This window comes from Peromyscus eremicus, chromosome X (genome assembly GCF_949786415.1).
Source record: "Peromyscus eremicus chromosome X, PerEre_H2_v1, whole genome shotgun sequence".
Taxonomy (NCBI): domain Eukaryota; kingdom Metazoa; phylum Chordata; class Mammalia; order Rodentia; family Cricetidae; genus Peromyscus; species Peromyscus eremicus.
In genome coordinates, this window is record NC_081439.1 from 110,012,377 (window position 1) to 110,034,837 (window position 22,461).

Genomic DNA, 22,461 nt, shown 5'->3' on the forward strand with positions numbered 1-22,461 from the left:
ATCCCAAATCAACAGCAACATCATTCTGATGGCACAATCTCAAGTGATATATTGCAAAAACATACAACTTTAGCCACTGGAGTGATTTATTTGCCAGACCATTCTCCTGAAAAGAAGACTCTAGGAGGATTCCATAGGCATACGTCCTGAAACTTCTAGAGGTATCTAGTTGATTCCATATATGGGGTAGAGGATTGGAGAGTACCCCAAATGGGATGAATAGAATAGAAACAGGCCCATCAGGGCCTAGAGTGAAGCTGGGACTCTCTACTCAGGTACACTGTCAGTTCTGATCAGTCACTGACATGGAAGGGGAATTCACACTTTTCAAGAAAGGCACCTCTGATGGGTAGAGTAAACAGATCCTGCTCTGGACTTGGTACTTGATCTTATGGCACTGACTTCCAGGCCAGTGTTTAGCACTAGAGACAGACTTAGAAAATAGCAAGATAAGCCTTTGAAAGCCTGGAGTGCCCCCCAATGAAGTACAGGCACAGAGCAAGGGCCTTGTTTGGATCTAAGAGTAGTCCTAATTTCACTGTCTAAATTGTTTTTGTAAAAAAAAAAATCTTTGAGATGTGTAAAAAAAAAGTTCTTTGAGAGAAGGGACTTCATCAAGTTTCTTTGACTTCCCATTTCCCATACTCATCTCACTATAGGTATGTATACAGTGTACTGCAAAAAAAAAAGCATTGTAAAGGTTGTTCTGATGAAGAAGAGACAGTTGCATTAGTCGTAGTGAACCCTACTCCTAAAGACTTCACCATGCTAGCCACAGAGCTCAGTGGAAGAATGTTTGTAAGGATGTCCTTAAGGTTCCAGAGTGGTTCTCTAATATGCCAGAAGAGACAGATATAAATAGCAGAGGTGCTGTGGGATGTTCTGTATGGCAAATGTGTTGCTCTGATTGGTTAGTAAATAAAACACTGATTGGCCAGTAGTCAGGCAGGAGGAAGCATAGGCGGGACGAGGAGGAGAAGAATTCTGGGAATTGGAAGGCTGAGTCAGAGACACTGCCAGCCGCCGCCATGACAAACAGCATGTGAAGATGCTGGTAAGCCACGAGCCATGTGGCAAGGTATAGATTTATAGAAATGGATTAATTTGAGATATAAGAACAGTTAGTAAGAAGCCTGGTACGGCTATACAGTTTGTAAGCAATATAAGTCTCTGTGTTTACTTGGTTGGGTCCGAGTGGCTGTGGGACTGGCGGGTGAGAGAGATTTGTCCTGACTGTGGGCCAGGCAGGAAAACTCTAGCTACACAGAGGGATTCTGTGGTTCCAAGAGGAGCACAACTTTAGCCCTACTATGCCAAGTATTGGAGGAACCCTGTGTCTGGGAAGATGGACAACAGAATATTACATGGACATGCCCTTCTGCAAAGAAGATCTAAGCAAGCTAGGCCATCTCCATCTTCTAATGTCTGTCTTCTTGAGGTGCTAACATCCTAGAGAAGTTTAGGAAGAAAAAAAGTTTTTCTCAAGAGCTCTTCTATTTTATAAAAACACTTAGGTTCAACCCTCGTAGGTTATCCCATCCAATATGCATGCACACCTATACATACCCTCTCTCTCCTGAGGCTCTCAGATTTTTATTCTTCTGCACTCAATAGTATGTGACCTTGAGGAAAGATAGTCCTCATAGATAAGTTTTATTTCATCTGTGCCAGTTGTGAAACACATACTGATAAACTCACTAATTCAGTATGTGATAAATGCACAATTCACTATTACCAGTCCACAAACACTTATGACAAGCCTTCTCTATATTAGGCTCTATGCAGGGGCCTGGGAAGGTGTCTAGTTTCCCTTTTCATATTGGAGAACTTAAGATCCATGACCCTTTGTCTTGCTGTGCAGCAGAGTAAGAGCACCCTGATTTGGAGTGCCATTTGTGTGTTTAGAGAATTTGATTCTTTGTGCAGAAGATGTTGGAGAAATTGTTAACATTATCTCACCCATTTACAAACTGTTAATTTTCTTAAGGAAAAGATCAGATTAGACTATATGCCACCTAAACAATTCCATCTATTTTCCCTGCTATCGAAATGTTTGTCCTCCTCTTATTGTTCTGCCTGCCTCCTCATTGTTATTCATACAGCTCTGTCACTCACAAGTCCACCTTACCGCACATTACAGAAACATCACTTCATTAAACAAGTTCTGCTGCTTCTACCGAGAAAGAAACGTCTGTCATCATGTACTGTCTATTAATAGATGCCGACAAACAAATATATAGGATAATATAACTTCTGACGGATGTAGTCACCACTCTGCAGTTTGGTAGGATTACATTAATATTTTCTAAATTCATTTAAAAGCAAATGTATTCATGACATATGGCTAAAGACAGAATAGATAACCTCCCTTTAGTTCAACATGTCAAGAGTTCCACTAAACTGCCCAAGAGGGCTTGCTAGAGGCCAGTTGTTTATGACATTTCAAAGGCTTCCATCCCATTCATTATTCTTTCATTTATATTTAACCATTAAGACACAAAATAAGCCTGGATTTCCAATGCCATTGGGGGAAAACAATGAGATCCAGGCCTTTATATGAGTATTACAGGATCTGAAAAATCAAAGTGAAGTTTAAAACACATTGGGAGTAGAACAGAAAAGGAATTCCTTCCCCTTTCTGGCACCTAGCCTGGATTGAAGAGTACTGGCAACATATGTATTATTGCCACCTATTATTCAGAATTTTAACACCTGAAAGAGTCTTGAAATCATACATAAAGGCTGTCAAAAGGTCAAGGTATTCCTCCAAAGTTCATTTGACAAAAATTTCTCTGTTTGATTTTGCTTTTATTATTTCTTCTTTGCCACTCATTTCCTATAGCTTTCTTGACTCTTGCTGGGTAGGCTTGAGTTATGTAATTTTCAAAGTCCCACCCTATTAGAAATTCTGCCAATTCTCAGTTAGTTGAGCAAGCTTTCTGCTTAGACTAAGAGTTGTAGATCTACCACATTTTCAAGTAATTTTTCAGTGTAGACTTAAGCTTTCCTGCGACTTAGCAACTTTTATTTCCCAAATTTGACAATATTATGTGACACTTTGTACATGTCTAGGCCAGTGAGTGGGAATGGACACAAGAGTCAGGTCTATGCTATTATTCAATTGTCCAACCATCAATCTGTTACCAATCAGCTGGCTGGTGTCCTTTGCTCTACCAGGATAGAAATTGTGGGTAGGTGAGGAGAAAATTTTCCGGCTGGCAGTTCTGGGCTCTTGGGTCCCCAAAACCTAGGGGCTTGAGTGGAAGACCCACTTTTAGAGATACAATCCCTGAGAGCTAGGACACATTGGTCCAGGCTTTAGAAACTATACCCTTATGGTTGTAGACATAAGTTGGAGGCTTATTACTCTGGGCTTTAGCCACCAGTGCCTCTAACACATGACAGCTATCTTTGGTTAACAGCAGCACTTGGTAGGGGTGACAGCAGATAGCAGAGGCAGACAGTGCCTTCTAGTTTTAAAGTTCTCACACAGATCTCAGGTACTGGGATCCACAGCTCTGTAGTGACAACTGTTATAACTCTCTGGTCCAGAGAGTTGGGATCTTCAGGCTTTGACAGTGGCATGGACAAAGCTTTTGGGTTCAGGGTATCCAAGGCCCTTAGCCCTTAAAGACTGGTAGCGCTCTGGCACTCTTCTAATGATCAGAGCCCTCAGGTTCTCATCGTTGGCTTTTCTTTGAGGCCTCTGTTTTCTATTGTTTCTGTTTTCACCACTCTCTGAAACTCTTCAGTTGCTTTCTCATTGCTGTCATTGTTGCTGCTGCTGTCCTAGTCTCCTCTTTGTGTTACCAGCAGTTTGCTTTTACTACTGATAAAGATTATTGGGTCCAGAAAATAGCACTCAAGGGCTGAATGCTGGAACATCAGGGAACAGCATAGGAGGGTGTCTTCAGGATTACCACACAAGCAATTCAAACGATCCATTTATATAACTGGAAAGGGGATGTGTCACGGAAGTTTGCACCAATCAAGGTACACTTTCATGAAGGGCTGTGCTTGGACCAATGGTAGCACTAGCACTTAGGCAAATGTGGAACCATGCTTATCCTAATCACAGGAGTCCCTCATTTAAATTAATGAATGCGTTTGTACAACTCACAGGCCTTCTGCTGGGCATCTATGGAAAGTGTGCCTCTTCCTTCTTGGGTGGAAAAATGTCTACTGTAGGCTGTTTAAAACAGGCATGACAGGGATATTCCTCCCTGGACCAGAGTTGTGCTTAAGCAGCAAACATGTGTGGTTGCCATATAGTTTCTTCAAGGTGTCTACGGAGTGTATGAAGCAGCTAGTGTTGATATGAGGGCAGTTTGGCTGCTTGGTTGGCAGTTCTTTGCTCAAAGAAGCCATGGCACCAGATAAAGTCTAATAGCTGTTAATTTGAGGAACAAATTGTTCCATCCTGACACCTTAACTTTGCAAAGGAAAGAAACATTAAAGGAATGCTCCCAATAAAGGCTTATGTAACATCAACAGCACGTTCACAGCACTCAGCAGGGCTCTAACAGTGCTTAATTCCTACATCAGTTCCCCAAAGAGAGGCAGGCTCTCTAATTTGTCTTACATTCAGTCTAAACTTTGGTGTCAGGTCTTAGGCCAAGTGTTGCCGAAATGAATAAGGCAAAATCATATTCTAGTTTGGAAACAACCATGCAAATAGAATACTGTCATCAATTATTATCATTACCATGGTTAGTTACTGGATGCTTATAATGTTCTAAGCACGTGTCAAGCATTTTCTATAATCTCACCCCAAAAAGACAAGGAGAGTATCCAGTCTGGTTGGTGTGGGGTATGATAGGTTAATAGAGTTATTTGTTTTTATAGGACACAGTAGAAAGGCATCAGACACTCAGATTAGACTGACAATGAGTCTTTTCAGATTATTATAATCATGTTTGGGAGCCTACAGGCAGCTCTTGTCTCTGCACTATTGCTCTATGGAAGAACTGAATGACGAACACTCTTAAGACTAGGCCTGTTTATAAAATTCGAGAAATCTTAGAAGTCTCCCATCTTTGCTGGAAACAAAGGCATGCCCACTGTATGGCTTAATAGTTGATATTTTTTGATTCCAATCCTGACTCTCTTCTCTCTATATAGATCCTTTGGAAGATTTCATAGGCAGCCAATAGGAAGAAAGAATTCAGATATCTAAAGGCAGCCTGGCTAAATTGCAAGATGACCCTGGACTAATTATTAGACCTCTTATAAGCACACATTCCCAAAGTTTTGCTCAATGTATACAAAATTCCACCAGCACCTACCATGTCTTTGTAGATCACTGAACATCTATTTTAGCCCATTAGGCAAGATGAGGTAGGATAAGGCCTGGCCCATGTACAATGGAAAATGAACTAGCAGACTGATTTGGGTTTCTTTTGTAAAAAAACAAAACTAAACTGTGTGTGCACGTGCATTTGCACACACATGTGTGCAAGTGACGCAGTCAGAGGACAAGTTTGTGGAGTCAGTTCTCTCCTTTTACCTATATATGGGTTCTGGGTATTGAACTCAGGTTGTTAGGATTATGTGGCAGTGTCTTTACTCACTGTCTTAGTTTGGGTTTCTAGTGCTGTGAAAAGACACCACGACTACGACAACTCTTATGAAGGAAAATATTTAAATGGGACTGGCTTACAGTTTCAGAGGCAAGAAGCATGGCAGCATGCAGGCAGACATGGTACTAGAGAAGGAGCTGAGAGTTCTACATCTTGATCTACAGGCAGCAGAAGGAGAGACTATGTACTGGGCACAGCTTGAGCATCTATAAGATCTGAAAGCCAGCCCCCACAGTGACACACTTCCTCCAGCAAGGCCATACGTACTCCAACAAGGGCACACTTCCCAATAGTGCCATTCCCTATGGGCCATGCATTCAAATGCCCAAGTCATTCCCATTCAAACCACCACACTCACTGAGCAATCTTTCCACTCCTACATCTTAGCTTTGGTCCCACATATCCTGTTACGGAACTTCATTGTTGCAGTTCGAGGTTTTATAAACATCTACTCTTCTAGCCATCTTCCCTCTAGTCCTTCCAATTTATTTACACCTTGTGCTTCCCTTTTTAGAATATTTGATGCTCTCAATTCTCAATCAAGGATGTTGTGCACACCTATGGAGAATTAATGAGAACATTTCCTAATCTATCTACAATTCCCAAATTTCTGGATGTTAGAGATGAATAAAAATATTACCTACGTACATATATTTAAGATTGCAAACCTCTGAATTTGCCAAGAAAAGACATATGGGAAAAAATAACAGAGAATCTAAGTGATGTGTGATTCATGTAGTTCATAGGGGATAGAACATTTTAAAACCCAAAATTTAAGAAATCGGTACTCTCAGAATACAGAACATTCTTTTCAGTCAATCAAATTCGGCTTCGCAAAAAACTCATTATATTTTTCATTTTTATACTTTGCAGCAGACTAGTGAAAGTAATACTCACTAGTTCGGGCTATGCACCAGCTCTCTGAGAGCACTCAAGCATTTCACTTGTTATGAACCCCTACATATGAAACTCTCTGTGAAAGAATTCTTTTGGAAATAGAGTCTCACAACCCCACATAATTAAGGATCATAAAATGTTTCTCTTTGGGCAGGGGAAATGGCTCAGTGAGTAAAGTGCTTCTTTGAGGACCTGAGTGTGGGTCTCCAGCACCCATGGAAAAGCTGGGCCTGATATGGTGATAGATTTTTAACCCCAGTGTGGGGTGGAATGAGGCAGACACAGGTAGATCCCAGGGGCTTGTTGGCTAGCCAGCCCAGACAAAACGGCAAATTCCAGGCTCCACTGGAGCTCCTGTCTCAAGGGAATAAGGAACAAAGCAATAGAGCAGGACACCCAATGTTCTCCTCTGGCCTCCGTACAGCACACAGGTGCACCCTAATTTTCATACACCACAAAGACGTACACGTGCGCGCGCACACACACACGTTTCCCTTTCCTCTAGAACTGGAATATTGGTGTATTATATCTTCATTCTTTTTGCCTGGTCAGTTTTTTCTCAACTTTGGAGACAGTGCAGTTCTGGATTTATATATATGACTTAATTAACCTTCTTACACTGTCTTCTCTTTCAATTTTTATTCATATTTTCCCAGGTGATTGATGATTCACTTTATTTGCAGTAGAGTTTTTTTTTTTTTTTTTTTTTTTTTTTTTTTTTTTTTTTGTTAAGCTAGGTCAATATCTTTGTGGAATGAGGTGATCTACTTGAACTTAGTAGTTCACTACTGTCTCTATCCCACCTTCTCTTGCTTACTTTCTGATTATGGCCACTGTTTCCTCTCTCCAGACTCTTCTTTAGTTCTCAATCCCCAACATGCTCCTAGTTACCTCTGATGCAAAAGTCACCTCTTCTGTGAACCTTCCCTCACCAGCACTGTTCTCTAGCACTCTGGGTAAAATAACACTTGTGTACAAGGCTTTCCTTTGATTCTTTCTACATTGTACTACAGTGGTATGTATTTTCTTGTCCCACCAATGGAGTCGGAGCTGAAGGCAAGGACTAAACTTTTTGGATCTCTACATTGACCGAGCCCAGTATCTGAAAGAATAAAGGAGTGCTGAAGTGAAAGAACAAACTAATAAAATGGAAGGGAAGTTTTGAGCTATTGTCAATCAAGAGGCAGCTTATACCTGCAAACTCATTTTATTGTGGGAGAAAATGTGATTCTGTAAACGTACTGGAGCCAATTTCAGAGCAGTGATCTTTGTGTTTACCTGCTTTCTCTCTAGGGCTCCTAATAGTACCTCACATATAGCAGGCTATAGTAAATATTTCTTATATGAGTGAAAAAATAAATAAACAGAATCACTCAGATCCTTCTTGATAGTTCCAATAGGGAGTCTTTAAAATATTTTTTTCTTATAATTGATTATGAATTTATGTATTTCAGTGAGTTAAGACAATGATCTTTTTTGTTTTTCTTTCTTTTTAGTTTTTTGAGGCAAGGTATCTCTGTGTAGCCCTGGCTGTCCTGGAACTTGCTCTGTAGCCCAGGCTGGCCTCAAACTCACAGAGATCCACCTGCTTCTGCCTCCTGAGTGCTGGGATTAAAGGTGTGCACCACTGCCTCTGTCCACCAAAACAAAGACCATGATCTTTATTTTGAAGTTTCTGAAGTTCATGATCTTTGGGTATTTTTCTAAAGGTTCTAAATAGTTTTAAAATGTTTCTATATGATAACCGCTCCATAGCATTTATCTACACATATTACGATGTTAAATGACTATTTGTTTTTATGGAGCAGTCCTTCAGATGTATATCCAGACTTCAGTTTTGGTGGTTGTCTCAATACTCAATCTCTACAGTGTCATCCATTTTTTGTCCCCTATATTCTAGTTTATCTTGATGCTGTCATCGGCTCCCAAGTCAATCATGATGTGGTTGTTTCTGAGGAAAAGCACAACAGCACATGGATCATATAGGTTACATATCTTGTTAAAGTTGGGTACCTCTTTATTTATACAGGCAAATAACTATACACTTTAAATATTTTCCATTATATTGTATAGAACCTCAGTCGTGTCTAACCCAAATGATAGCAACTTGCTTTTCCTTGATCTCCCTGCCAGCTACTGTGTAAGTGTGAGAACACACCTGGCCTTGTGGAGATTAACTACACATCTCCAGGTAAATACACTTCATGAGATATTTTAGGATTACCATTACTGGAAGGAGTCTGAGTTTGTTTTGGAGAAATATTAATTTTATTTGGTACACTGTTATATGTATCATTGGCTCATGGTAAAGTAATCTTTCCCAGGATCTCACCCTATTTGTCACTGAAAGCATCCTGTACCTGTGGAAGTCAAAACCTAAGTCCAGACTTCCTTCAGGATCTGGCAGAAATGGGAACAGCCATGAGACATGCAATCCCATTCTTCTTTCTGTTTCTGTTAGAGTTAACCTGGCAAGTTCAAGGATAACTGTCTTCTTTAGGATGATAATATCCATGGTGGGGCTTGATCTTGATCTGGGAAGAAGATCGATGAGCCCGTATTTTCCATTCTTTCTCATACTGAGTCCTTGCAGTGAAGACACGACAATTGTCCCTTACTTTCATACTTCACAGATCATTATGAAGCTGCTAAGGGTATTTGAATTGAAGATGGAAATACTAGACAGCAGCAAATACTATTCAGTGAGTAATTTTCAGTTGGTTCATCCTTGGTTTTATCTGGGATGACAAGATTAGAACATTGTTCTTTCACCAGAAGCTATGGCATTTCTGGTTGCCTCTTTCATGGGACAATAAACAGTCTTTTTGGAATGTGATGGCAAAACACAAACACTGTTGCAGAAAACATGTGTAAGAGGTGATCCTGACCTGTCATCAGTGTAAATTAATTTTATTGAATATCAGCTGCATAAAACAGCATGGCAGATGAAAGGCAGATCCATTCCAAACCTGAGATGGCCTATTTCTGTTCTTCACTTAAAGAATATAATTATGCCAGTCACTGTCTTCAATGACAAGTATGTATCCATCAACAATATCCATGACAGTAGAGATCTGAACTCTCAGGGAGATGTCAAGAAAGCTTATATATCATCTGTTTTTCATCTATGACAAAGTGTATTCTATTGTCATAGACAGGCCAGATGAGACAGGCCAAAGAACAGTCTACTGGCTCAGCAGGCAAATGCCTGAGAGGCAGAAAAGTAGCTGAACTACTAAATCATCAATAAGGTACTTTAGAGAACAGCTCCATAAGGGTTATTTTTATTTAGTGTGTAGTAGTTGCAAAAATATAGTGTTTTTTATTATGACATTTCCATATATGTATATAAGCACCACGATTATACTTGAACACTTTTACCACATTTCCTACCCTTTTCCCCCTCTCAATGGTCCCCTTTCTAGAGGGTTGTATGAAAATTACAGATGTTAACTAGTAACTACTCAGTGAAAGAAACTGAGCTGCAGAACAAGAGGGAGGATCAATGATGTAGTCCCAACCCAAGACTGAAGAGGCCAGAAGATTCCTAGAGAGTAAGTGGTAAGAGCCCATATTAAAAGGCTAAAGTGGTGGGACTCTGATGTGCTTGGAAACAGTATGAGATACACTGACTCAGGAAAAGTGAATTTGTACCTGCAGGCTGGATTTTTATTTGTCTACTTTTATTTCATCGGCCTCCAGCCTATTGGATGGTGCTGCCCATGTTTACTATGGGTCTTTCCTCCTCAGTGGCACTCCTACATGTCAATCATCTTTGTGAAAATTATCACAGACATATCCAGTGGTGTGCTTTGCTAATCTCTTAGACATCTTTCAATCCAATCCATTTGGGATTTTGGCTTAACTGATCTTGTGCAGGCCTTGGGCATACAGCCAGAGCTTCAGTGAGTTCATGTGTACCACTGCTCTGTTATTTCTAGTAACCATGCAGGCATCCACTACCTCTGGCTCTTACAATCTTTCTGCCCTCTCTTCCACAATGATCCCTGAGGCTTGAGCAGGGTTATAGATATCCCATTTAGGGCTGAGCACTCCATAGTCCCTTACTCTTTGCACACTGACCAGCTGTGGGTCTCTGTATTAATGGCTATCTATTATAAAAATAAGCTTCTCTGATAAAGGATAAGGGATACACTAACCTATGAATATGAAGATAAGAATAAAGGGGAGTTTAATACTATGTACATTAAGCAGACTAATAGTATTAGGTTCTCATTTAGGGCCCATGACTTAGCCAGTCAACAGTACAAGGCATGAGTTCAGTCTTGTAGAGTAGGCTTTAAATCTAATTGTAAAGTTGTCGGTTACTCCTATAATATAACTATTGTACCAGTGGGCACATCTTGCCATGTCATTCATTATTGTCATGTGTAGGGTTCACAGTGGGGTAAGATTGTTGAATATTTTTCTTCCCTTGTAGCATAAATAGAACCTCCTGGCACTATGAATGTTACCAAATATTGATAAAGCTTCCGGGTTGGTACCCATTTCTCATTCACATCTTTTTACTTGATTGACCTCTTTTGTACTTGTTTCATAGTGTTTAACATAATAGCATCTCTTAATTTATTGCTAAGATTGTCATCAATTTGATTTTAATCCACAAAGATTTAAAATTCAGGCTGGAATTGTGAAACTGAAGAAGGAACTAATACATGAACCAAAGGCACAGCCAAGTGGTATCATTGTGATCAATATGACCATGCCTGTGAATTACTTGGGCATCCTGTGAAAATGCAGCTTCTGTTTCAGTAGTTCTGGAGTTCTGGGATGGGGCCTCATATTTTGGGAATCAAAACAATTCTAGGACTATACAAAAACACATTTTGAACAGCAAGCATCTAGCTTGATTAGGTCTTGTTGTGCATTTATGTAGGGCCACAATTAAATAAATCTAAGGAGATTAATGTTTATGCTGTTTAAAAAGCCACCTCAGGCTCCCTGAAATGGCATTAATTAGCTCTTACTAGCCAGGAAGTCACTTTTGTGTCTACATGAACCACTTTATATATTGTGATGTTTTTCTTCTGATTTTATTTTTTTAAATAAACATTTAAAAACTTATCTTTAGTGCTGTGGGATGTTCTGTATGGCAAATGTGTTGCTGATTGGTCAATAAATAAATCACTGATTGGCCATTGGCTAGGCAGGAAGTATAGGCGGGACAAGGAGGAGAATAAAGCTGGGAAGTGGAAGACTGAGTCAGAGAGACACTGCCAGCCGCCACAATGACAAACAGCATGTGAAGATGCCGGTAAGCCACGAGCCATGTGGCAAGGTATAGATTTATAGAAATGGATTAATTTAAGCTGTAAGAACAGTTAGCAAGAAGCCTGCCACGGCCATACAGTTTGTAAGCAATATAAGTCTCTGTGTTTACTTGGTCGGGTCTGAGTGTCTGTGGGACTGGCAGGTGAGGGAGATTTGTCCTGACTGTGGGCCAGGCAGGAAAACTCTAGCTACACTTTACTGGTGTGTGTGTGTGTGTGTGTGTGTGTGTGTGTGTGTGCATGCCAATGTATGTGCACACTTACGCTGTGGTACACATGTGGAAGTGAAGAGGACAACTTGCAAGAGTCAGTTCTCTCTTTCCACCATGTGGGTTCTGGGCATCAAGGTCAAGCTATCACGTCTTTCACCTTCTGAGCTATTTTACTGGTCCTTGACTTTGTACTTAGTGGAGATGGAGTTAGTTCATCATGGCCATTCTTGCGCACATGCATGCTCACATTTATGTGTGTGTGTATACATATGTAAATGGTGTTATTCATTGTCAAAATTATTTTGGAGCCGATGTACCTACCACCTTCCTCTTTAGGAATCTAGGATTTAAGATATGTTTAAGTGAGTTCTCTGTGTATGTCTATGTTTATTTGTCTTCTATAAGAAGTCTATAAAATTAGAAAAGCTTTGTTATTACTTGCCAAATTTCTGTTGCCTTTTATTTCATTACATGTCCAATGACCCTATCCTGCATCAGATATTTTCCTAGATATACACAAAATGCTGTCAAACTGGCTATCTAGCCTATAAAGCTCATATTACAAAATTGCTCACTCTAGGCAGAATCTAGAAAATGTCAACTTCAAAATAAGTGTGTCATACCATTATATTTATTACCACATGGTCAATAAAAAGAAGTACTTGTGATGTAATTAAAAATAACATACCAGGTAAAATTGGTTGTCCAGCGATTCCCAGTGGAGCCATTCCAAGATTATTCATTGCTGTGGCCCATGCATTTGGATCAGACACAGGCAGCGTCATTGCAGTGGAATCTACATTCAGAGTTCTAGTATTATCAGCTGAAATGAAATGACAGGCCAAATAATTTGTTGTGTTGACGTTCCAGTATCGAGTTTAGTTGTTAGAGGAAATTCTAGCAAACACTTCACAAAAATGGTCAATGGACAAGTCATGGATAAGGCCTCAATGCAATGCTAGTTTTCTTACAAGGATTGAAGCTTGAAATGGCAGGAAGTCATGAAATTTGAAAGCAATTTACCAGATGGCATTTTAGTGTATTTCCTTTCTACCCTTTCCCCTGTCTCTACCCATCACAAATGTACACATCAAAGGAGAATGGAATAATTAAGAAGTTTTCTTATCCTTTGTCTACTAGCATATTATTACTTCAGCAGATTCCATTCAAACTGCTCAGGAATACAAACCAAGAAAATAAAATCATCCAAGGGCTCCTGTAGTTGGCAATAAAATATGAAAATTATACTCCTGATGAGATTTTAGGTCCTTGCAGTAGTACAATCAAAAGAGCTGAGCATATCATCAGTTAATGGAATATTCTAGGGGTTAGAGGAAAACCAGTGAAAAAGCAGACAGTACACATGGCTCCTAGCCACAAAGACTGCACAGTCTGGTTGAAGAGACAGATGATGATGATACTGATAATTACTGTTAGTACTAGTACCACCTCAGCCTTCCACTACCACTAATTATTGTGTGCTTACCATATGTCAACTAAAGCAGCTGGCATGCATCATTGTCATTTGACTTTCAGGACAAATCTATGAGGTGGGGAAGATTTATATCTGCATTTAACAAATGAGAAGTTTCTAAAGGTTATCTCTATTACCCAAGGTTGTAAAGAATACATACGTTTTAGTCACTATGGTTTACTATCCCTAATTAAATACTTAAGAGCCAATGAAATACTTGAGTGCTATAGACTAGATTACTGAAGTTTAAGGAATGAAGAGATTCTGTGGCCTGAGTAGGTATAAATTACTTTATAGAGAACAGATGTTGAAAGGGTAGGGCAGAATTGTATAGAGTATATTTTGTGTGATAGGTAGTTATTAGCTAGTAAAGAAAAGGAAGGGACACCCCAGAAAAAGGGATGACATAAGCAAAGGCATTGAAGTGGCTTAGATATACAAGGGCATGGGCTGACTGAACAGTTGGGTGAGATATAGTCAATAAGTTATCTGAGCACAAAAGTGTTTTAATTTGGGAATTTTCCTCCGATTGCTGATAAGCCTCCAGGTAAAAGAAAATCACACAGCCTTTCTACTACATCCCAATATGAACATCTGCCAATTAGACCCCTGAAGGCAACTCTGTTCTAAGAGTAGCTTATTAATGTCCATCATGTCCTTCCAAGCTGGCAACATCAGGGATGGTCCTTGGCTTCGTTACTTTTACTTGTGCTATTTTAGTCCTGGTGAGAACAAGCAAATGTCCAAAGACATTAGTTTTGAAATTCCAGATTTGTCATTCTTCTGTGTTGAATTTGCCTTTCCTCCAACAACACCCACGCCCACACACATACGGAGAGGAGGGAAGGGCGCGAGAGAGTGAGCAAACCATAAGTATTCCACATTACAGTCTGAGCTGCTGATGGCCCCCCTGTAGGAACTCCAGTCCTCAAACCCATTGTCGGTGCTCTCATGAAGGCACAGCTTAAGGCTAAACATAGCTCCTTTGTAAATACTAGTAAGGAAACAAACATGTATCGTCGACTATCCTTTGGGTCCAGAGTTTACAGAATCGATAATTAGGTCCAGTCAGATTTCCAGTTTCCAGGTAGCAAGTGTTTAGGGGATCTCTGATTTGAGACTGCACAATGTCTCCCAGGGAATACAGGTAGTTCCACAGGATCTATGTTCCAGTGTCAAAATGCTTTTCTTTTGCCTCTTTCATTTACCCTCAGCATGGCTATGCAATCCTGTGAAAAAGAAAAACTAACAACTCAGGAACGCCTCTCAACATGGGATTTGAAATCAAATAATGGAATTTACAACATACCAATCTCTCCAAACTCTGGACAAATTTGCGGGCTAGGGAGAGAAGGATAATGGTCTAAATTATCAGTTTTAAAGGACAATATAGTATTCTTCTTCTCAAAATGTCTATTAATCAAAGTGCCTGTTAAGCTGTTCGAAAGCACAGTTCCTGGTAAGGCTTGTTTATACGTATAGATAAGGACCCTGTGTAACTAGTAGCATCATTTTACCACAATGACAGTCATTTCTAAATTCCCAAGTGTGTTTTAAATGTTCTTCTCATCTCCCTTGCTTCTTGTACCACCTATCTCCACCTGTCAAATCCCATTTATTTTCCGAGGGTTATCTTAACTACCACCTTCCATGTGAAGCCACCTCACTGGAATTAATTATTCCTTCCTATATGTTCTCATTACATTTTATCTTGCATGTGATTTTTATATGTTTGTTTATTCTTAGAATCCTCTTCCTCAAACCCATTTTTTTTGGTGTGTCTTGCTATACAGCAGGTTCTATACTAGGAGTACAGAGATGAACAAAACCTGTGTCCTGGAAGAGCTTGCAATATAGTGGGAGGTCCAGATACACAAAGAACCAAATAACAATTATTGTAATAAGCATTACGATAAAACTGTGAGTAAAGTGCTATGGGACTCCAGAAGAATAATTAATGCTACCGGAATGAGTTTAGGTAGGTATATATATTTGGAGATGGGAAGGGTGGAGAAGACGAGTTGCTAGAGAAGCTTTCACTGGAAAACATTTATTTATTTATTTTTTTTTGATTTTTCGAGACAGAGTTTCTCTGTGTAGTTTCGGTGCCTTTCCTGGATCTCGCTCTGTAGACCAGGCTGGCCTTGAACTCACAGAGATCCGCCTGGCTCTGCCTCCCGAGTGCTGGGATTGAAAGCATGTGCCACCACCGCCTAGCTAGAAACAATCATTTCAATGGGCCCTTAAGGAAGGCTGTGATTTTCTTCCAGATAATGAACGGAAGATCATTAGGTTAGAAGAGCGTAGGAATCAAGAACAACTGAATATTTACCACCGACTGTCTTGAATTATTGTTCTTAGCTACATTTCTATCTTCTTCTAGCTTGTTGCTCCTTTAGGTCAGAGATGGGGTTTAAGAGATTAGGCATCTTTTTCATAATTTCTTGAGACAGAGTCTCATTATGTTGCCCTGGGTTGTTTAGAGCTGACAGAGATCTGTCTGCTTCTGCTTTTTAAGTGATGGGGATAAAGGTTTGTAGCACCATATCCAGTGTAGGCATCTTTTTAAGCCTCCAATTCTTAATGCCATGTGTGGTATAAAGTAGAAATTCATGATATATTTGAATAAATGACTAACAAAAATTAAATTGTATTGACTTTGATTCACAGGTAATGCATGCAATGGCATTCATTGGTTGTGTATATCCATGTTCAGAATGATAAACATTTTAACATAGAGATGCCATTATTGTTAAGCCAATTCTCAATAGCAACTAAATATATGTAGAAATTTGCTTAGAGTTACAACCAGAGACAGATCTATCCAACTAATAACTTAATCTGCTTACCTATAATCATGCACCTGTATCAGCACAATCATTTATGTAAGCGAGATTGCAAAAGTTTTCGTTCAAAGACAAATCTTAGGTGATCTTTTGCTTCCCCGCTGTCCAGATTGATGGTTCACATTAACAAAGCATGCTATGACAAATATATCTGTAGAATTATCACTAAGTGGTAGAAAAGTTGAGCCTTAGTCTAATTTTCTTTCAAGCTTAAATATGGATATCTGGCAATTTCTTTAAGTATCTTATAAAATTAGGCTCACATCTCAGAAGAGGATATTGCTCCATTTCCTCTGACTCCAATAATTTACTAGTAGCAGCCAAGAATACTCAGAAAGGGCTGGAGAGATGGCTTAGTGGTTAAGAGTGCTTAGCATGCAATTACGAGGACCAAAGTTCAGATCCCAGCATATACATAACATGTGACTATCCCATATACACCTAACTCCAGTTCTGAAGTGGGTGGAAAGGAAGGGATCACTGGTGCTTGTTGAATTCCAGCCCAAGATAACACAAGCCCTGGTCCACGGAGAGACCCTGCCTCAAAACAATAGGCAGAGGGTGATAGAAGAGGACACACGGAGCTCTCTTCTGGCCTCTATGCACATGCCCAGGCACATACACTTGCATACATGAGCATACATGTGCACATATGTACACACACACACACACACACACACACACACACACGTATGCACACATACAAGAAATCTTTTTCAAAAAGAAAAGAAAGGAATACTCACATCACAGAGGAGGATATCGCTGTTTCCTCTGACTCCTATAATTTACTAGTAGCAGCCAAGAATACTCAGAAAGGGCTGGAGAGAAGGCAAATGCTAGAGCTGCAAAATGCTCCTCAAATACCTCCCCCAGTTCTCCTACTTTGCTGTGTGACAACTCCTCAAGAGATCAGAAGTTATAGAGTAGTTGTCCACAAATGCCTTCGAGGTAACTGGATTGAAGTTATGGCACTTTGGAATAAGAGGAATGAAAGCTTTCGAAGTGATTATCCACTTTAACTTGATGTCACTCCATAACTACCAAGTCAGTACCTGTTTATGAACCACTGATTACCCAATTCTGTAAAAGTTACTTGAAAATGAAGATTACTCATTCTATCATACAGGAGTTCATGATTATAACTGCTTCTCTTTTGAAATAAGTATAATATGTTGGTACTATCTGTCCAAGTATATTCTTCTTCTTTTTTTATTTTTCAAGACAGGGTTTCTCTACATAACAGCTTTGGGTGTCTTGGAACTCACTTTGTGAACCAGGCTGGCCTTGAACTCACAGAGATTCCTCTGCCTCCCGAGTACTGGGACTAAAGGCATGTGCCACTACCACCCAGCCCAACTATATTCTTTTATTCAGATAAAAAATCCCCATTCCCGGCAATTTACTCTTCTCAAATTCTTTTTCAAAAATAACGGTATTTATTTATTTTGTGTTTGTGTGTGGGCAAGCATGTGCTGTGTATTCATGGAGGTTAGAGGATGACTTGTGGAAGTTGATCAGGAGACATAAATCTCATTTACTTTTGTTACTTCTACCAATAAATCTACTTTTAAATAAGAGAATTCAGTAAACACACAATGTGGGGATTACCTGCATTGTCTATTTAACAGATCTAAAGCGTTCCAAAACCTCTTTACACTGTGTGATTCTGGACTGTGGACTTAGCTCTCTAGTCATTCCTGCAGAAGGAAGATAATACAAAATAGAATAGACCCCAGACATCTGAACCATACTAGTACTTATAAAAATGGTGAATAATATAACAGAAACCATAATAGGCCTATCACTTTGATCATGCTTACTATGTGCCAGGCATTGTTCTGACATTTTATAAAAAAGTATATTATTTTAAAATTCAAAGCAACTCTATGTAATAACTTCTCATTATCCCATTGTATTGATGAATTAATAGGAACAGAGGCTAGACAGTGAGCTTTCAGGGGAGCCTCAATACAAACTTACACAGTCTGGCTTACCGATTTCTGTTCTTACCTACTATGCTATAGTAAGCCAGGCAAAAATGTTACACAATTTGAGCTTGGACATATGGGTATATCCCATGTCTTCTATTCTAGTGGTTCTCACTTGGAGCTAAATTTTCCCTCAATGGAAGCTTGACAATCAATGTCTGGAGACATTTTTGTTTGTACCATTTGGGGTCAGGAAGTTGCTGCTGAGATCAGTCTAGTGCGTGGGTAGAGGCCAGGGAAGCTGATAATCATCTTTTGTCCTATAGGACAGTCTTCGAGAGCGAAGTGTTATCTGGCTCCAAATGTCTATTGTATCAAGTCTGAGACTTTTCTCTATGGCAGCAATTTTGTGTGTTCCTTAAAAATATCTCTTTACTTACTTATTTATGATAGATGGGCCAGATGCACAGATGTATGCCACTGCACCTTTGGGTGAGTTCCAGGAATTGAACTTGGGTCACCATGCTTGTGTGGTTAGCGCTTTTACCCACTGAGCCATCCCCCATAGTTCACAATTTTGTGGATTCTTAATGAAGTGTGGTTCACACTCCTGGTTTCTTTGCAACCCTGAATCATGTATCACTTGCACAGCCAATCCCATGTCCACAGTTCTCACCCTACTCTCTCATGCTACTATGCAGGAAATACTAAGACTAATCTGGTTGGATTTCCAGGAATCTATTAACATATTTGTCGATTTCTATGCTTCACATCAAAAAAATTATTCCTGTGATGGTGAGGGGAGAGGCATTATGGATGGCTGATAGGCTGCTGTTTAGAGAGTGGTACTAGAAAGAGTATTAGGAATCCCACTATGATGAAAGGAAGCAAGAGAAAATTTAGAAAATGTTTGCATAGAACACTTCCATTTTTTGGCACATCAAATAGAACCTTGTACACAACAGGCACACAAAAATATTTCCTTTGACAGATTATGGTGTAAGGACAGGATTGTGTGTACCAGCACTGAATAACATTGTGCTTTCAGTTTTTTGGCTAATAGAAAGGAAACAGCAGAATAAATCATGTTTTCGGATTGCATTAAGCCTAAGGCTCAAGGTTTTATCTTCTGCTTGGTATTTATTGCTCACGAAGCAATATATTGTGCTCTGCAAGTGTTATTTTGAGTCCGTATTCATTTTCCTTGAAAATGAACAATGCATCATTGTTTGTGAACAATGCACTAAAGCCCCAGGTACCCACTCTCCTGTTGCAGATGTCACTGGCAGTGACGCCACAGCTTGCATCATGGCTATGCAGGCTGAAAGAGTTGACAATAAATTCTGTAAGACAAAGCTCTGAGAACAGCAAAGACAGATGACGCTATTAGATAGGCAGGGGCTTTGAGTCCTTATGAGTGTTATCTAGGATGGCTCAAAGAACCACTCCAGAGAACTAGAATGTCACAACTTATTCTTACTGGAAAGGAAAGGGAAGAAGAGGGGAATGAGAGGAAGGGAGGGGAATGGGGAAGGAAACAAGAGGAGGGGAGAAAAGGGTCTTACTGTTAGTGCATATAGTAAGTAACCAATCTCATATGGATTGTGAGTGTAGCAGGACAGGGTGGGAGATAGCTGAATCCCTAAGACATACAGATGAGAACTTCAGGGCATAGGGTACTTTCACAAACTAAACAGCATCCTAGTGATTCACTATTCTTGTGTACAAGCAGGATAGTCCCAGAGACAGTATTGGAGCAATTATGAGGACATTACAGGTTTTAAACTATTAGACATGCACAGAATAAAGCCAGCCAAAACTCCAGTATAAATGGGGCAAGAGCTCATGAAGTCCTACACATAGTTAAGGAGATATTGGAAGCTGATGGCTTCTTGGGGAGGGTCAGTTTTCTTCAGGGATGCAGCCCCGATGGGTTGTCCATGTGCTAGTGAATGCTCCTACAGCCATGCACATACTGGCAACACTAACTGGACTCAGTGGGTTAAGAACAAAGAGTGCATGTGCATATCGTTGGAGGTAGAAGTGGTGGGGGATATTGAAGGAGTTAGAAAGGAGGGAGTGGGGGTGAGTTTGAGCAAAACACATTGAATATTTGTATGCAAGTGCTCTGGTAACAGTTTTAGTGAGAGTAGGGTGGTGACAGTAAGGAAGAAGGCCACAGGTTTTGGCCCACGCCCAGTTGGGAATTCATAGCAAATATCCTGTATTTATGAAGGTAACACTGTACAGTGGAAGCAATACACCTTGGAGCCAGACAGATACAAACATCTAACCATAGTTTTACTATTTATTACTTGTGTGAGTTGACAGTCTACAAACTTTTTCATCAGGTTATTCACCTATAGCTGAAGATACTGATAATCTTTCAGGTACTAAGATGATGGCAATCATTTTGTCACTTGCTACCCCCCCCATTTTCAAATGTGTGTATAGTTGTATGTCTGTATGTACACGTTTTGAATGTGTATGGGTAAATGTGTGTGGATATGCATTCTTGTGTGTGTGCATGTGGATGCCCAAGGGTAATGTTGGGAATCACCTATGGCTTTTTGACCTTATTCATTGAGGCAGGGTCTCTAGTTCAAACCTAGAACTTGGTGATATGATTATTCTTGTTAGTCAGCTTGCCCTGTCTCCATTTCCTGACTATTCTTGCTAGTTAGCTTGCTGTGTTCCCTATCTGAGGCAGGAATTATAGGTGGGCCACAATGCCCACCATACCCACGCAACAGATACAAGGGTTCTGAAGATCTCAATTCTGGTCCTCATGTTTATGCAGAAAGTGAACAATCCCCCAGCCCCAATGATAATTATTTTGATTTCTAATATTAAATAAATGGTAAACTGTTTTATAGTTAATGATTTTTTCAAGTAGAAATGTTGATGTTTTAAAAAAGATGTATTTTACCTGAGCATGCTCATTGCATGGTATCCTCAATGACCAAATGATACAGGTAATATTATCAATTACATCAATTTTATAGATAAGGAAAATGAAAGACAAATAAGTTAGGAAATTGCCTAAGTCACCACACATATATGTAATTCTGGAGGTAGAATTACAATTTGGGAAAGTATAGTTCCAGAGCACATACTTTTAAACACTAAGCTTTACATTATCACTAAGAATGCTGAGTACAATGTTTGAAACAAAACAAGCATGCCATCTTGTTTTGCACTCAATTCTCTTCCTTTTCTTTTTTTTTTCTTGAGAAACAACCCATCAGCTGCCCTGTGGGAGTGTCTTCTTACACACTTTTGAGCTAGAACCAGAGGTTTCCCTTGTTGTTTAGTATGCATTTGAAGACTCCCAGGTATATTGCTTGTTACTTGAAGGTTAGTGACTGTGAGCCAGGAGACTAAGTTGAGGTTGGGTCCAGGGGACCTGAAAACTCATCAATCTCCACTGTAGGATCTTTTTTTAGCCAACAAGTGCAGAAGTACATCCTTCTGGGCTTTTCTGAACTATCGTAGTCAATACCCGATAACCTCTTGGCTTCTTAACTTTCTTAGGTCAACTGAACTAATATCATCTTGGGCTAGGTAGAGTCAAATGGTTTACTGTAGCCCTCTAGTTTTAGAATGACATCACCACATTTATTTAATATAACTACACTTACTATTTAGATAAAGAACTTCAAAATGAACAAATGTGCTTCAAAAAAGGCAGCTCCTTCAACAGCTTCTCCACTTTCATCTTGTTACCCATTTCATACCCCAATTTTGAAACAGACATGCTAAAATTATTATTGGGATCTCAGTTCTTGTAGTTATTGGTTTTTAACCAGAAGTCTCCATATTTAAGAAATCAACTAAATGCACTCTGGTTACTGAGCATATTCATTATGTTAATGGTGATGGCTAGAGTTGGGATAAGAGAAACAAGGAAAAGCAGTAGCATAAAATGAGTAACTTCCTAATGCACTGTGGTCCACCCTTTCTGAAGGTAGGTTGCATAAAAGGGTAGTTGGAAGCCCACTGCTATACCATTGAAAGTTTGGCAAACTCTTGAAAGAAAGAACAGTCTTGTAGGTAATCTACAAAATGCTTTGCTTTACTCCTGTTTGCTTTAGATATCGCTCTGTATGCTGTGAATGTGTTGCTCTGATTGTTAATAAATAAAAGTGCTGATTGGCCAGTAGCCAGGCAGGAAGTATAGGCGGGACAAAGAGAGAGGAGAATTCAGGGAACAGGAAGGCTAAGTCAGGAGTCA

At 39.7% G+C, this 22,461-nt stretch overlaps 1 protein-coding gene across 1 annotated transcript in view; it reads right to left on the minus strand.

Annotated features, from left to right (window-relative positions):
* Enox2 (ecto-NOX disulfide-thiol exchanger 2) overlaps nt 1-22,461 on the minus strand; it is a 282,945-nt gene that overhangs the window by 59,885 nt on the left and 200,599 nt on the right. Inside the window, exon 4 of the mRNA XM_059250208.1 lies at nt 12,668-12,802. Within this exon, the coding sequence (XP_059106191.1) occupies nt 12,668-12,764 (97 nt within the window). The 5' untranslated portion in view covers nt 12,765-12,802. The remainder of the gene's footprint in view (nt 1-12,667; nt 12,803-22,461) is intronic.